This window comes from Tympanuchus pallidicinctus, unplaced genomic scaffold, assembly GCF_026119805.1.
Source record: "Tympanuchus pallidicinctus isolate F22 unplaced genomic scaffold, pur_lepc_1.0 scaffold22, whole genome shotgun sequence".
Classification (NCBI taxonomy): Eukaryota; Metazoa; Chordata; class Aves; order Galliformes; family Phasianidae; genus Tympanuchus; species Tympanuchus pallidicinctus.
The window spans coordinates 40,262,500-40,277,074 of NW_026294739.1; the positions used below are offsets into that span (position 1 = coordinate 40,262,500).

Here is a 14,575-nt window from a genome sequence, read left to right on the forward strand (position 1 = left end):
TGGAACCTGGCTCCACCTCTCCTAGACCCCATTTAAGAGCTGACTGCCAGTGGGGAAGGATCTCTTGTGGAGATCACTCCTCTTGGAGTCTTCTTAGTGAGCCCAAGGACAAAGGTAAGCTTTCCATTCCTTCTTATTTAGTGTGATAACCTGTTTAGCCTACCTTTCCTGTATATTTCTTAATTACAACATCTGTGTATTCATTGATTACACAGCATGAAACCACAGATGGCATAGCATAAGCAGTGAAAGGACTGCTCTGTATGTACAAGTGTGTGTGCATGCATGTGTCCACACAGATATCTTCTCCCTGCATGACAGTGAATTGCTAGAAAGATTTTGGTTCACCAATACATCTAAGTGGAGAAAACTATAAATATTGTTCACTTGTCACCATCAAAAGTGAAATCCATAATGCTTAGCTAGCTAGCAGAGTTTTAATGCTAAAACACAGGCGTAGATTGGCCAATACAACAGCTCTCTGTGAGAGGCTGAGCTGATGTGCGTGTATGCACATACAGTGTGGAGGGCATGGTGTAGCTCAGAGTGCAGCTGGCTGTGCATCTCCAGGCTGATCTAGTGCCCATTTCCCTCTCTTGTGCTGGGGTAACGCTGTAGGCTGAATGCAGCTGGCTTGCAGGCTCCAGCAGGAGGCACTGGGGAATGAGACTTCCGAGGGCATGCAGAAGGGAGAGAGGTGACTGGAGCTCCTTGGACCAAGCTGGCCCCCAGGAGCCAAAGGGCAGCTAGGGCAGATCACACCCCCCAAAGAGTAAAATGAGGAGTGGGTGAGAGCAGGGGCCACGCTGGTCAGCCAGGGTGCCCAGCCGCCCATGCAGGCCTTGCTCTCCCAGGAAGCCATGTGCTTTGGGCTGGGAGCTGGCAGGCAGAGAGGGAAGGCCCAGCAGCTATCCCTGTGACACAGCCATGGTTCTGTCGTTCCTCACGATGTGGGAGAGGGAGCTGCTGGTCTCCTCCGCCCTTGGGTAGTAGAGGACAACCAGCCAGACGAAGATGAAAACACCTGCAGGGGAAGGAAGAAGACCATGGCGGCAGCAGGGAGAGAGAGGCTCCTCCAAGTGCCTCTCCAGGGCTCAGCATCAGTGGCTGAGCTCCATGGCAGGTCCCTCCTCTCCCTGCTGAAGGGAAGGGCATGACTGTGCCTTGGGATTCATTGTCCACCACTGCCATGCTTCCTCCCACCTCCCACCCCTTCCCAGCCAGACCCTGGGAGCCAGCCCTGACCTTGGAGGGAGTTGAGGATAGCAGCAAGGACGAGCATGGGCATGGAAGAGCTGCCGTAGCTGAGGAAGGACAGTGCCCAGGTGGCTCCAAGCAGGCAGAAGAGACCCATCGCTGCCAGGACCACCTTCCAGGCCTTGCAGTGCCCCTGCATCACCCCGCTCCTCCACAGGTGGCAGTTCTTCCAGGCCACCACCCCGAAGATGATGGTGTTGAAGAGGAAGATGAGGCCGAAGTAGCCGCAGTTTGTGATGTAGTGGACGAGGAGGTGCTCAGAATTGATCCAGCACCTGGAAAGAAACAACTGCAATGCTTCCAGTAGCTCTGCTCCCCATACATCTATGGGAACCCCTCCCCATGGCAAAAGGGCCGCCCAAATCCTGCAGGCGTGTGCCACACACAGGTCGATTATGGTCTGGTTGTCCACTGTCCCAATGCTGTGTTTTCCATAGCTGCCAATGGCTCCTGCCACCCCCACCACCAGAACAGGGAAGCCTGGAAGAACAAAAGAGAGCAGCATGAGGGAGAGCAGAGTTCTCTGTCTCTGCAGGCACCCATAACACCGCAAAGCCCAGTTCCCTCTGGCTGTAACCCTCACTCCCCAGCAGCCTGTGCTCACCCCATCCAACGATGCACAGCTTCAGCAGGTAGTGGTGTATGTAGGTGCCAAGGACCTTGACAAAAAGGAGATAGAGGTGACAGCCCTCCAGCGCCGTCCAGGTGAAGCAGCAGAGCAGGCAGTAGTGGGTGAGCCCCCCCAGGGCACTGCACAGCCCAGGAGGTGCTCTGCTGGAGAGCCCACTGCTGAGCAGGAAAGCCAGGTTGAGCAGGAGCAGGCTGCTGACCAGGTTCATGTGCAGCCCCAGGTTGATGCGGAGGGTGTCCTCAGACCTGAGCTGTTTGTAACTGCACCTGGAGGGAGCAGAAAGGGTGGAGGAGGGACCCACATACTGTGGAGGGTCACAGCAGGCACTGACAAGTGGAAGAGGAGAAGGGCACCCCTTCCCCGAGGCCTGGGGTTGCTCCACATTCCTCCCCAAACCCATTCAGGGTCAGGGGAACTGCTTGCACACCCCACCTTAAGAAGATGTAGAAGGCAAAAGTGAAGATGGAGAAAGCCACAGCCACACCACAACCAGCATTGGCCACAGCCACCAACGTCTGTGCTGTAGATCCGTCCAGGGATGGGTTCTGCCAAACATGAGTGGTCAGATGGGTCCAAACCAGCCTGGAAAAGCTGGCTGTTGCTGCCCAAGCCACAGAGCCAAGGGGGGGATACCCCCAGCAGAGTGCTGCAGGGACCTCTACAAGCCCAGAACCCGCAGGTCTGTCCCCAAGTTCCCCAGGGAATGCAGAAGTGGTGGTGGTGGCTCTGAGGGGATGTGCTTGCTCTTGGGGTGGGGAGAGAACAGACCTCAAATCTCACTGCTGCCAGAATAGAGCTCTTTCCACCCTCCCCATCCTCCACTGATCTGCTCCTGCCCTCGGGGACACAAAGATGGGGCTGGGGTTGATGTTAGGGCAGGATTGGTCTCGCCTGGAAGCAAATACAACTGTTCCTGTGCACCCAGCAGTAACACGTGAGGGCCTGAGCAGGGGTAAGAGTGGGAGCTGTAAGGAGAGGGGCTGTCACCAGGAGGAGGGTGAAGAAGGAGAGGTGGTCACAAGTGCAGACTGTCTCCTTGTCCTTGGGCTGTGTGACACATCCGTGGCTGCTCCAGCCTCCTGCCTGCCCTGCAACCAGCACAGGGCCACAGTGGTGGGCGCCAGCCCAAACCCGCATCCTGCCTCACAGAGCACAGGCTGGGGGGCTGCAATGCTTATTGATAGCAGGATGGCAGCCAGGAGCACGGCAGGCAGCCTGCCCACAGCCCCACCAAGCCCTGCTGAGCCTCGTACCTTTGCTGGGCTCCCAGAAAACACACAGCGGGGTGACATTCTGCAAACAGGGACGTAGTGTGAACCTGCACCTCACCAGGAGGCATTGAGGAGGGGAGGGCATGCCTTACATGTGGCAGCTGCTGGTAGGCAAAGGTGAGCTGCACGGGGTCCTGCAGCTCTGAGACGTCCCCATTCCCAACCACGATGCCCACCACGGTGTCGTCCAGGACCTTTCCCATCTGCTTGTCCTCCTGCACGGAGCGGTGCCGGCTGAGCCGAGCCGACAAGCGTCTCCCACGTCCCAATGGCTGAAATGGGAGCTCGTACCTGGAACATGGCGAGCTGCTGGATGTTGAGCACAGTCACCACCACGCGCACTGCCTGGCTGCTCGGGGCTGGGAACGCCCCGCTGGGGAGCCGGATGGTGCCTGCTGTCCCTTCCTCTGCTGAGCTGATCACTGCGGGGCCCTGAGCAGGCACGAGCTCAGCACTGCCCGTGTGGGTTCTGCCAAGCAGGGCTGCCACAAGCCCAGTGTGGGGGACATGAAAGCACGCGTGGGGCCCTCACCTCAGCAGGGGAGAATGCGAGGAGCAGACCTTGGGCCATGGCCCTGCTGACATTCAGGTGCAGCGCCCGCAGGCCGGCTGTGCTGTTCTGTTCTGCAAACTGCACCATTCTGCAGGGTGGGCAGCTCCATGGGGCACAGCCCAAGGCATTGCCATGGCCCCATAGCACCCTGCAGCTCCATGGGGCACAGATGAAGGCATTGCCATGGCCCCGTAGCACCCCGCAGCTCCATTGGGCACAGCCCAAGGCATTGCCATGGCCCCATAGCACCCCGCAGCTCCATGGGGCACAGCCCAAGGCATTGCCATGGCCCCGTAGCACCCCGCAGCTCCATGGGGCACAGCCCAAGGCATTGCCATGGCCCCATAGCACCCTGCAGCTCCATGGAGCACAGCCCAAGGCATTGCATGGCCCCATAGCACCCTGCAGCTCCATGGAGCACAGATGAAGGCATTGCATGGCCCCATAGCACCCCGCAGCTCCATGAGGCACAGCCCAGGCATTGCCATGGCCCCATAGCACCCTGCAGTTCCACGGGGCACAGCCCAAGGCATTGCCATGGCCCCATAGCACCCCACAGCTCCATGGGGTGCACAGCCCAAGGCATTGCCATGGCCCCATAGCACCCTGCAGCACTGCCCCACTACCTGAGCCAGCGTGCCCGCAGGCAGCGGCAGGCAGGCTGGCCTGAGTGACGCAGCTCCATGCACTGGTGGGGCAGCTCCAGGGTCAGACTACGGCCCTCACCACGTTCCTCCAGGTCCACCGCCATGTTGCAGCACTGCTTGGTCTTGTCTCCACGAGACAGCGCTGTGGGAGGCAGCAGTCAGAGCCCGGTGGTGGCATGGAAGCTGATGGGATGTGAGTGGGCTGGGGTCTCACCATCACAGCTGGCCTGGCCTGGCACGGTGCCTTGCAGGGGGAAAAACCCAGCATCAGCTCTCACTCTGATGGGGGAGATGGGTGCCATCTCGAAGCGAGCACATGGACATCCCCCAGCCCCTCCTGGCTGTCCCAGTGCCGCCCAGCCCCATCCCCCCCAGCCAGCACTCACCAGGGAACAACAGGAGCAGAAGAACGGTGCTCAGGTGTGTGAGCTCCATGCTCCATCCAGGGTCTCCCGTCCCACAGCCCTGCTCTTCTGCAGGCTCCCCAGGGGCTCACAGCTTCTCCTGAGGCAACCGCAGTGTCCTCATTTCCTTTCTGCAACCCCCTTCCTGTGGGTTGCCATGTAAACTCCTGCCTTCAGCTTGATGCCAACCACGATTAGCGGTCGGAGCTGCTTCGCCTCCCCAACGACCTCCAGGCTTTTGCTTTTCCTTCCCATCTCACCCCATCCTGCCCAACCCTACTGTGCCAACGAACAGCAAGGCATACGTTGGAGTGTTTCACTGTCAGCTAAGCCTGTGCCACCCATGGGCATGACCAAAGGAGGGACCCCAAAGGACAGCTCACCAGCAGCAGAGACCCGGAGGAGACACACTCAGAGAGGGTATGACTTTAATGGGCACAGGTCTGACGTGCGAGCGCAATCATTCAACGTTTACACCATACAAAAATAGAGAAACATTCAACAAAATAACAAAAATAGATTATTTCAGCTGCTAGAGGGTGTCCCCGTGGCTGTTATTCTGTCTTCACCTGGGAAGGGCCCTATCGGCGGCCACAAGCAAGGGCTGGAGACGGGGTCTTTCCCACTTGCTGGCCTTGGGGCAGTGGAAGGGACATCGGGAAGCACAGAGGGCCCTGTCCCTGCCCCACGCCGCAGCCCTATGCATCCCTCTGCCCTGTCCCGTCCCTGCAGGAGCAGGCAGGCAGGGATGGGGACACCCAGATACTCGGGGGGATGCAGTGATGGGGAATATGGGGCCATCGGAGGCGAGGGGCTGAGGGTCCCCGCCGTGGGTCCCTGAACTCCCAGCGGGTGCAGTAGCGAAGCGACCACCCTCTGCCAGGCAGCCCCACGGCACGGCCAGCACGGGGCTCAGCCGGGGTGGCTCTGGCTGCTGTTGGGCTGTAGCTTCACGCTGTCAGAGCTGCACTGGAAGTCAGAAGACTTTTTCGCCTGCAGCACCATGGTCCAGTACCAGAGAAAGATGAGAAAACCTGGGAGAGGAGGGAGAAAAGGTGGGTGAATCCCTCTGAGGGACCATCAGCAGCTGAGAGTGAGGCACTGGTCTGCCAGTGGGCCAGATCCTCTCATACCCACCCATTGCCTGTCCTATCCCACCCAGAGCCCCAGGGCAGCTCATGCCCTTTGGAGGAGCCCAGTGCCCCAGGATCACCTTGGAGTGAGTTGACGATGGTGAAGATGTAGAGGGAGACGAGGCGGAAAACACCGGAGGTGAAGGAGAAGAACACCAGTGCCCATGGAATGCCCAGAAGGATGCTCAGCCCAAAGAGGGCCAGCACATGCTTGAGCTTGTGACCTTTCTTGTTCTGCCGGAGGATCTCCCGGACCATGGCCCCCAGCATGACCAAGTTGAAGAGGAACACCACGCTGAAGAATCCCAGGTTCACCACGTTATGGATCAGGGGGCTCGTGAGCCAGCAGCTAGAGGGAGGAGAAAGGCAGAGGGTTATGCTGTGTGATCCCACGGGGGCACAAGGCAGAGCGTTTGGGGGGAGCACGCAGTAAAACACGCAGTGGGGATCCCACCCTACAAAGCCCCGGGTAAGGCACAGCCTGTGGGCTAAGGAAAACCTATAGGATGTGGTGGAGGCTCAACCAGATGACTTTAAGACCAGTTTCCTTTGACTTACATGGTTGCATTGGTGGACCTTCCACCAACAGATTCATAGACGGGAATGTAGAAGGGGCCGTAGTTGGTCCAATTAGCCAGGAAGATCAACATCACACAAAAGAAGGGAAGTCCTGTGTGTCAAGAACAGAATGAAGCAGCCACCCTCAACTCTGACCCATAGACCTTCTGGAAGAACTCCTTCCCCTTTTTCCTTGTATGGTGTTTGAAGAACCTCCTCTCCTTGGGGTGAACGGAGGATGGAACGTGCAATGAGGACCCCTGGTGTAAGCCCTGGCTGAGGAGCAGGTTTGTGATGCACAGACCCACATGGGGATCTCACAGGGCATTGGAATTTTAGGCCACCAAAGATCACAATATTGCCCTACCATACCCTCCTTTCCAAAGCAAAGCAAGGATGTGTGAACATCTCCTGCCCCAAGCCCATCTGTATGGACAGCCCTGGGTGTCTCTGCTCTCAGACACCTCTTCCAACACGTCTCCACCTCTATCCAGGCACCACATATGGTGGAAAAGACTCAGGAGCAGAATCCATGTGCCTGGTGACCCCACTGCCCTGCCCCTCGGGGGTCTCTGCCTCCCCAGTCCTCACCCCAGCCCACCAGGCAGAGCTTGAGGAGGAAGTGGTCATGGTAGGCGTTGAAGACTTCGATCACAAGCCGGTAGAGATTGTAGCCCTCGATGCCCATCCAGGTGAGGCAGCTGAGGAGGGAGAAGTGCAGGAAAAGCCCCCCGGCTCTGCAGGCTGCCTGACTGCTGCTGGAAGCCAAGTGCTCCGAGATGAGGAAGGTGAAGTCCAGGAGGAAGATGGCACCCAGCAGGTTCATGTGGATGTGCATGCTTGTGATCTGGTCTCGCTGCTTGCTCCTGGAGAACCGAGGGGAAGAGAACTCAGCATCACACCTGGCCAGCATCCTCAGTGCCCCAAAACACCCTGCGGTGTCACGCTGGCTCCTGTTTGCCAGATCCGTGACAATCACCAAGCTGAATTTCCCCAGTCATTGAAAACTGCAGGTGTTTTTGAGCACCCTGCAGGAAACCTGGCGAAGGCAATGGTTTCTGGAAAGGAGCACTCTACTTTCTCCCAACCTGGCTCCTTCACTGTGCTTCTAGCTGTGCCACCCAGTGGGAAGAGAGCACCCAACCCATACCTGAAGTAGAGAAAAAAGATGGTGGAGATGGATGCCAAAGCTGAGATGAGGCAGCCTATGTACGTGATGATGCTCAGGGAGTCCCTGTGCAGGTAGGAAATCTCTGGAGATGACACCTGGGGAGAAAGAGGAATGAGAAACAGTGAGGGAACAGTGGGAAGGACGGAGAGAGCTGAGGGAAGGTGGTACCCACCATCAGCACGGCAAAGTAGGTGAGGTGGTTGCATCTGCAGTCTGTCCGTGTGTCCCCCTCCACTGTCGTGCAACCATAGCTGTCCCACTTCCCAGAGCTGGCTGCAAGAGAAAGAGAGAGCAGCAGGAACAGCAGCTTTGGGATTTTGGAGCTTCCAAAGCATCCATAGCAGTGGGGAGGACAGAGGTTGGGATCCTCCCATCATGGGGAGGGTTCATGGAGCTGGAGCAAGGCAGGGAGGTGCAGAACAGCACATCTTTGGTACCTAGCTGAAGGAACAGGGACATCATCTGCACTCCACACCCAAACAGAGATACACTCACCGGTGCCATCCTCCCTCCAGAAGACACACCGTGGGGTCACATTCCTCTGAAATGACAAAACCACAGATGCTCGGGTGCTGTGCAGGGCTCACAGCCTGGGAATGAGGTTTGGTAGGGGCAACATTAGGCAGGAGGTGAGATGGCTGCAGGGGACAGACAGGCCTGTGTGGGCTTAGGGTAGAGACTCCCCAGGCCCCATCTTTAAACGGGGGGTTCAGCTTTGATCAGCTGAATGAATGAGCAGAGAAACTGCTAGACAGTGTTCCCAGTCCTGGAGATTGTGTGGTGAAGCCCCAGAAGATGCCACAGGAAGACCAGGGAAGGACATGGACCCACTGGGTGGCGATCACTCTTCAATCTAACAGTCTCCTTGCCCTCACTCTCTATTCCTGGAGGGATTGGGTGTAATGAGGCTCTTTCCCCACCTACCGGCAGCCGGTTGTGGAAGAAAGTGAGAACCACTGGCTCGGAGAGGTTGGCCACCACCGTGTTCACCAGGGAGATGCCAACCACCTTGTCACCCAGGATGTGGCTGCTGTTCTCATCCTGCAGAAGGAAGTGGTAACACAACAGGAAGGGACAGGTGCCAGAGGGGAGGTCCTGTGCCTCTCCTTTGTGCTGCAGTTAATCTTTGGAGCACCTCTCTGAAGCAGGGACGGATGCAGGACACCCATCGTGCCACATGGTGTGGGCATTACCTGGAACATGGCTTGGCTGTTGATGTCCACCAGGAGCACCCTGTGCTCCACCACCTCCTCCTCCTTCTTCTTTGCCATCACAAATAGGCTTCTTGGCAGGTCCACAGCAAACCCCTGCACCTCTCTGCTCTCCTGCAAGGACAGACCCACTGGGATGGAGCTTGGGTGGATGCTGGCGTGTTGCTTTGAGCCCTTCGGGGGCAATGGGGATGAGTGGGGTGCTTAGCCCCAGGGTAACATGGACCCACCTCTTTTGGGGAAGCGAAGGCCAGGTGGCGAGGAGCCTGTGTGGGGCTGATGCTCAGCACAGTCGCACGCAGGGCGGCCTTCCCAAAGGTCTGGTTCTGTCCTCCAAGCTCCACTTGTGCCAGCGTCCTCTCCAAGGCCCCGAGTTTGCTGTAGAAAATAGGGCACAGTGATTGGGGCCAGGAAAGCAATTGGGCATGGCTCAGTGAATGCCCCGTGATCACCCAGCCCCACACTCACTGCCGAAGAGAGCGCTGCGCCTTGGAGCCCGCAGATGGCACCCGTGCGAGGAGGCCATCCAGGGCAGCAAGCTCATCCTCCACATCCTGCTTCCAGACAGGCATCATCTCTGGAGGGACTGGTGGCACAAACAGAGGACGGCATCAGGACCACTGGCAGCACCAGCTTCCCCCTGCCCGCAGCCCTGGCGTGACCCCAAGCAAAGGGCTTTGGTGTGACCCTACAGAGATCCCAACCACGGGGCTCCTCCAGGTGCCTGCAGCTCGGTGCTCCTTGCAGAGCTTCCTGGGATTTTATTGGGCTGAAGCACTTTTGGAAATCTCTTTCTTCATCTTTGGGGAGCTGCTTGCCCTTGGATGCCACGGGCTGCTTGAGCCAGTTGCCCCTTCCATCGTCCCTTCCCATGGTCCTGATACCATCACACTACAGCACAGCACCGGGACCAGCACTGGGGATGCAATTAACCCTTATCTCATTCAAATAACACCGAATTGCCTTTACCAGGAAAAAGATATTGAGATGCACTCTCAAGGGAGGTGTTCTTCTGGCCCTTGAAGACATAGGACACATTGAAGATGGAGGCCCTGGTCTTCTCCAAGCCCATCAGCTGTGTGACGCCATCAGCTGGCTCATGGCCCAGGAAGAAGCTCTTCTTCCCATATGCCAACCAGAGGGTCCTGTTGGCCTTGAACCAGTAGATGCAGAAGCGATACCTGCCCAAGGTGGTTGGCAGGCTGTACTGGTAGGAAGAGTTTGTCCTGTCTGTCAAAAAGGGACTTTTTATCACCAGCGCCTGGGCCGTGTTCTCGACGGAGATGTTGGCAGAGCTGTGCTCGTAGATGACCGAGCTGTTCTTGGTCTGGTTCCTGTCACCGCAGAAGCGGAAATCCTCCTGGCGGCCGCTCGCCCCCACCCCTGCATTGCATAAGGACAGAGAGATGCTGCTCAGCACGGGGACAGCCACCCCAAGCCCACCCTGCCCACAGTCACAGCGTAGGGTTCAGCAGGGTGCCGGGCTCCTTTCCTCCCCACTGACAGGCAGAGCTCTGCAGATGGATGGAGAGCCGCTCCTTTCTCCAGGTTCCCACTTTGGAGACCCAAACCCAGGAGGTGTTTCACCCTGTTTTCACCCATTGGTGCCGTCAACCATTGTGTTTTGAGGCTGCCAAGACGTGGCAGGGTGCTGCCTACCTTGCAGCGGGGGGAGAAGCAGCAGGAGGAGGACTTTCATCGTGGCCGGCTCTCAGCCTGGGTTCTGCCTCCTAGGAGCAAACGGAGCCTGCAGGGTCACAAAGAAAAGAAGCACGGTGTCAGGGGATGGGGAGCCAAGGTGGGACAGCAGCTGGGGGCACAGTCAGCTCTGGGTGCCACCTCCACGAGGAGGAATAGGCACCCTGATGGCCCCATAGGGTGGGGAGGGATGCAGGAGCCGGGGGGCTCCCTCCTGCCCACTGCCTCATATCTTGGTTCCTGCCTTGTCTTCTTTCGGCAGGTGATAAGAACAGAAGGAAACAGCAGTTTCCTAACTCCCCGAGCCTAGAATTATTCTCACTGGTGCTTACAGCAAGGGGCTGATCGTGTCACACACCGCAGAGGGACTCTGTCCCCCCGCTGCCACCTCCCCCCCATCCCCACCGTGCCTCGGCTGTGTGCATTTCCCACGCTGCTGGGACCACTTTTTGTAAGAGCTCCCCCAGCCCCCAGCAGCAGCAGCCAGGACTGCACCAGTGAGGGCTGCACCGGGACACGAAGCCGGCCAGGTATGCAGATAGCAGCTGCTGTGCAAAGCGGAGCTGCAGCAACATTTGTGCAGAGGGGTTCCCACAGGCAGCGCTGGCCACAAATCTATGCTGCACGGCTGAGGCTCTGACCGCTGCCGTGACGCCGGACACGAGAGGCATGCTGACAGCGTCCTGGGTGCGTGAGAATGGTAAAAATAAAAAGAAAGGCTCTTCTGTGGCTTGAAGTCCTGCTGTAGCTCAGCACGCTGCCGTGGGCACAAGGGTCCCACTGAGGTCCCCGGTGTGCATATGGCACAGGCACGGTTTAGAAGGGATCGCCCCTTTGAGCCCTTCCTGAGCCCAACCAGAAGCAGAAACCGAAAGCCCAACCAGGACCCAGTGGAGGTGAGCGGTGATGTTTCCCCCGCTCGCCCGACCCGCCTGATTGCTGCTTCCTGAGCTGAACAATGGCGAGAGAAAATCTCCCGAGAGGGGAGAAAACTGACACAACCCACAACTGCACTGCCTGTTCTCCTCCCCGTCCGGGGGGCAGAGCGCTGCCACCCCCACGTACCTGGGGGCAGCAGGGACAAGGAGCATTGGGGCACCCAGCTGGCGATGCCCCCGTTCCCAGGAATCCCTCTTTGACAGCCACAGCAAGGGGACAGGAAGGCTTTCCCCGACCCTAAGCCCAAAAGCTCCTCAGGAACGTATAGAAAAGCTGCCGTTCTGTCCCACATTGGAGGTGGGGGGGGTTTGGAGCAGCCTCCTGTTGGCCCAGGGTGCCCTTTTCCCCAAAGGCTCAGCCCCTGACATGGGGACATTACACTGTGTTCTCTCAGCACCATTAAATGAATGCGCTCATCGGAAAGGGAAGCCGAGGAATAACACTGTGACCTCTAAAGCTGGAAAAAACAAGAGCCCGGTGAGAAACCTTCCTGCTCTGGGTGACTGGGCACCAGGCATTCGATCGAGACGAGGATGGCAGGTGGGCTTTGCACGATGTTTTCCTCGAGAAGGAAAGATGCGCTCACATCTCCAACAAACACTGGAAACGTGTTGATGAGGAGACTTTTGTTGGCTTTGCTTTCAGGCTCCTTAGCTCTACAGAGATGCTAATGGGGGGCACAGCTCCTTGCCCACAGCCCGTCAGCCATGAGGCAGGAGGTCCGGTTTGGGGGGTGGATGGGGAAACTGAGGCACGGAGACACGGCCTGGAGCGGAGCCATGCACGGGGAGCGGGTCTGCCTTCACAATGCGCCCTTGTCCTTGGCCTGCAGCCCGTGGGCAGCCCACACATTGCTCACAGCGTCGGCACGTCAGCCCCTTCCCGTCACCAGCGGGCGTCAGGCATGCGCCCTCAGCCACCAGGACGGCTGCAGAGCCCATGAGAACACATGGGGCCATGGGTCACCACAGCCCCAAAATGCAGCGAGCGTTCTCAGAACCCAAATCGACCAATGCAGGAGGGGCAGCGCTGGTGTGAAGGGTGGGATTTCCAGTTTCTCAACCACAAAAAGAAAGGGGTGAATGCAATGCGAGGCACACTCCGATGTGTGATGAGGGCTGCTCCCCGCCTCACCAAAGCTTCTCAGCTCCCTGCTGCAGAGCCGGGTACCAGCGCTGCATAGCAGAGCCCCGCTCCCTGCCAAGGCCCAGCTGTCTGTGAGCTGATGGGAAAGGAGTTGGCGGCTCGGCACCGGCCAGCTGGCACACAGCAGCTCCACCACATCCCTGCAACACCCGCGGGTGACCCCAGAAAGGTGCGCAGGGCTCAACCCCGGGGTGCCGTGTCCCAGCAGTGTGCAGTTGTTTGTGAACCTGTTGCTCTACGAATAGCACCAGGGGCGGGCTGCGGGATTAAGAGCTGGATGGTGACCAACTATGTGGCGTTTATAGGGTCGGGGCTTCATTCCCATGGGAGCGGCGGACCCACCGCGGGGCGGCACCGTGCAGATGGGATTGCCCAAAGCCTGGTTTGTGCCCCAAATCCGAGCATCACAAAGCCCCCCTGGCTCCCTGCTGGTGGTAGCAGGCTTCTGCACCCACCAGACCGTGAAATCCACCTTGGCAGGCAGCCCTGCCCGCAACCATGCTGCCAGGGGGTTATTCCAGGAGATTTCATTCTGTTTTCCCACTGCGGCTCTGTGCCCCATCCCTTGTGGAGCACCGGGAGCAGCGTGCCGGGACCGGCAGCAGCAGGCGCACGGCTGCAGGAGGAATCCCCCGGCGGGCATCGGGGTGGGAGAGCACTCTGTCGAGACACGCCGGCTGCTCCGAGCCTGAAGGGAGTCGGGTGTGCTCCTGGACTCCCGGGTTGGGGAGCCACACGCGTTGGGTGCCACGGCATGGAATGGAACGGGGTGAAAAGGCACAGAATGGAGCGGCATGGAGTGGAATGGTGTAGAATGGAACGGCACGGCATGGCACAGAACGGCATGGCATGGCGTGGCGTGGAACAGCACAGAACGGCACGGCACGGCACGGCAGAGCGGTGCGGCCTTGGAAGGGCTCAGCTGTGCCGAGGCAGCAGCCGCAAGCAGCTGCCCCGCGAGGCGGCTCCACGGCCCTGGAATCCAGCCCGGCTGCGGGTACGGAGCCCGATTTAGAGAGGAAAAGGGAGAAGAGCCCGTAGGGACGGAGGCTGCGTGCAGGAAGACCCCGGGGAGCCCCATTCCCTGCACGGACAGAGGCGTTACACCTTGCGCTGAGCCACAAAGCAATAGGCACGGAACTCCCGCACCGCGCCCGCTGCCGGGGGCCGAATCCCAGCGCAGAGCCCGCAGCATCCCCCCGCTCCCCAGGCATCGCGCAGCCCCGGCCTCACCTCCGCACCCCCGCCGCCGCTCCCCGTACCCGGCTACCTGTGCCGGGGTCGGGCGGGGCGCGCCGTCCCGACGCCGCTCGGCGCTGCTCGGTTCGACGGAGCTCTGTGCCCGGCTCGGCTCGGCTCGGCTCGGCTCGGCACTCCCCCGCCCCGCCTCCGCTCCCACCCCACCCCCGGGGCAGGCGGTGACTCAGCGGGGGTGGGAGCCTGCCGAGACCCCTCTGTCGCGGCACCTGCTCGTGCGATGGAGCCGGGCTTGGAGGGGAGGGCGGGCGGTGTCGCCCCTTCGGGACGGGGATCGGCAGAGGGACGGCGGTGGGGCGGGGGGAGCGCCCCCGGGAGCTGGGGCTGGCGGGCGGCCAGAGGAGGAAAGGAATTGTACGGCTGCCAGGCTGCACGCCCGGCTGGGAAAGGGATTAAAGAATAACAGCCGATGTGAGAGCGGCCGGGACGCGGCGTCCTAAGAAGCGTGTCCTGCTCTGGGGCAGGAAATGAGGGTGCGGGCAGCGGGTCCTGAGCGCGGTGCTCCCTGTGCCCTGCACCCCGTGAGACGTGGGGTCCAGGACGGAGCCCCGAGCCCCGACGGCAGCGCGGTGCCCGCGGAGCTAAGGGAGCGTGGCCAGGTTCCAGCCCAGGCAGCCCTTTGTGTGCACTGAAAGGGAGAGCCGGGCTCCAAGGAGATGGCGGGGAGGTGGCCAGGAAGCGTAAATACGCAGCCTCTCA

At 59.5% G+C, this 14,575-nt stretch overlaps 2 protein-coding genes across 3 annotated transcripts; both read right to left on the reverse strand.

Moving 5' to 3' along the window:
• Positions 1-425: 425 nt before the first annotated feature.
• Positions 426-4,085, reverse strand: ADGRG3 (adhesion G protein-coupled receptor G3). Of its 2 annotated transcripts, XM_052686198.1 has the most exons (10): positions 3,692-4,085; positions 3,451-3,591; positions 3,252-3,374; positions 3,142-3,181; positions 2,876-2,976; positions 2,321-2,433; positions 1,862-2,154; positions 1,644-1,737; positions 1,246-1,532; positions 426-1,024 (listed from the first exon to the last, which is right to left on the reverse strand). In XM_052686198.1, exons 1-10 carry the CDS (start codon positions 3,797-3,799, stop codon positions 909-911), a joined length of 1,416 nt encoding a protein of 471 aa, XP_052542158.1. In that variant the 5' UTR covers positions 3,800-4,085; the 3' UTR covers positions 426-908. The 2 variants fall into 2 exon arrangements, with proteins under 2 accessions (XP_052542158.1, XP_052542157.1); XM_052686197.1 differs by having other exon boundaries at positions 1,246-1,737.
• A 1,089-nt stretch (positions 4,086-5,174) lies between these two features.
• ADGRG1 (adhesion G protein-coupled receptor G1) lies at positions 5,175-14,013 on the reverse strand. The gene is made up of 14 exons (XM_052686196.1): positions 13,853-14,013; positions 10,496-10,583; positions 9,806-10,219; positions 9,305-9,422; positions 9,067-9,214; positions 8,819-8,950; positions 8,550-8,666; positions 8,121-8,166; positions 7,798-7,898; positions 7,605-7,720; positions 7,046-7,320; positions 6,455-6,566; positions 5,977-6,245; positions 5,175-5,797 (listed from the first exon to the last, which is right to left on the reverse strand). Exons 2-14 carry the CDS (start codon positions 10,533-10,535, stop codon positions 5,676-5,678), a joined length of 2,010 nt encoding a protein of 669 aa, XP_052542156.1. The 5' UTR covers positions 10,536-10,583; positions 13,853-14,013; the 3' UTR covers positions 5,175-5,675.
• Between the last annotated feature and the right edge of the window lie 562 nt (positions 14,014-14,575).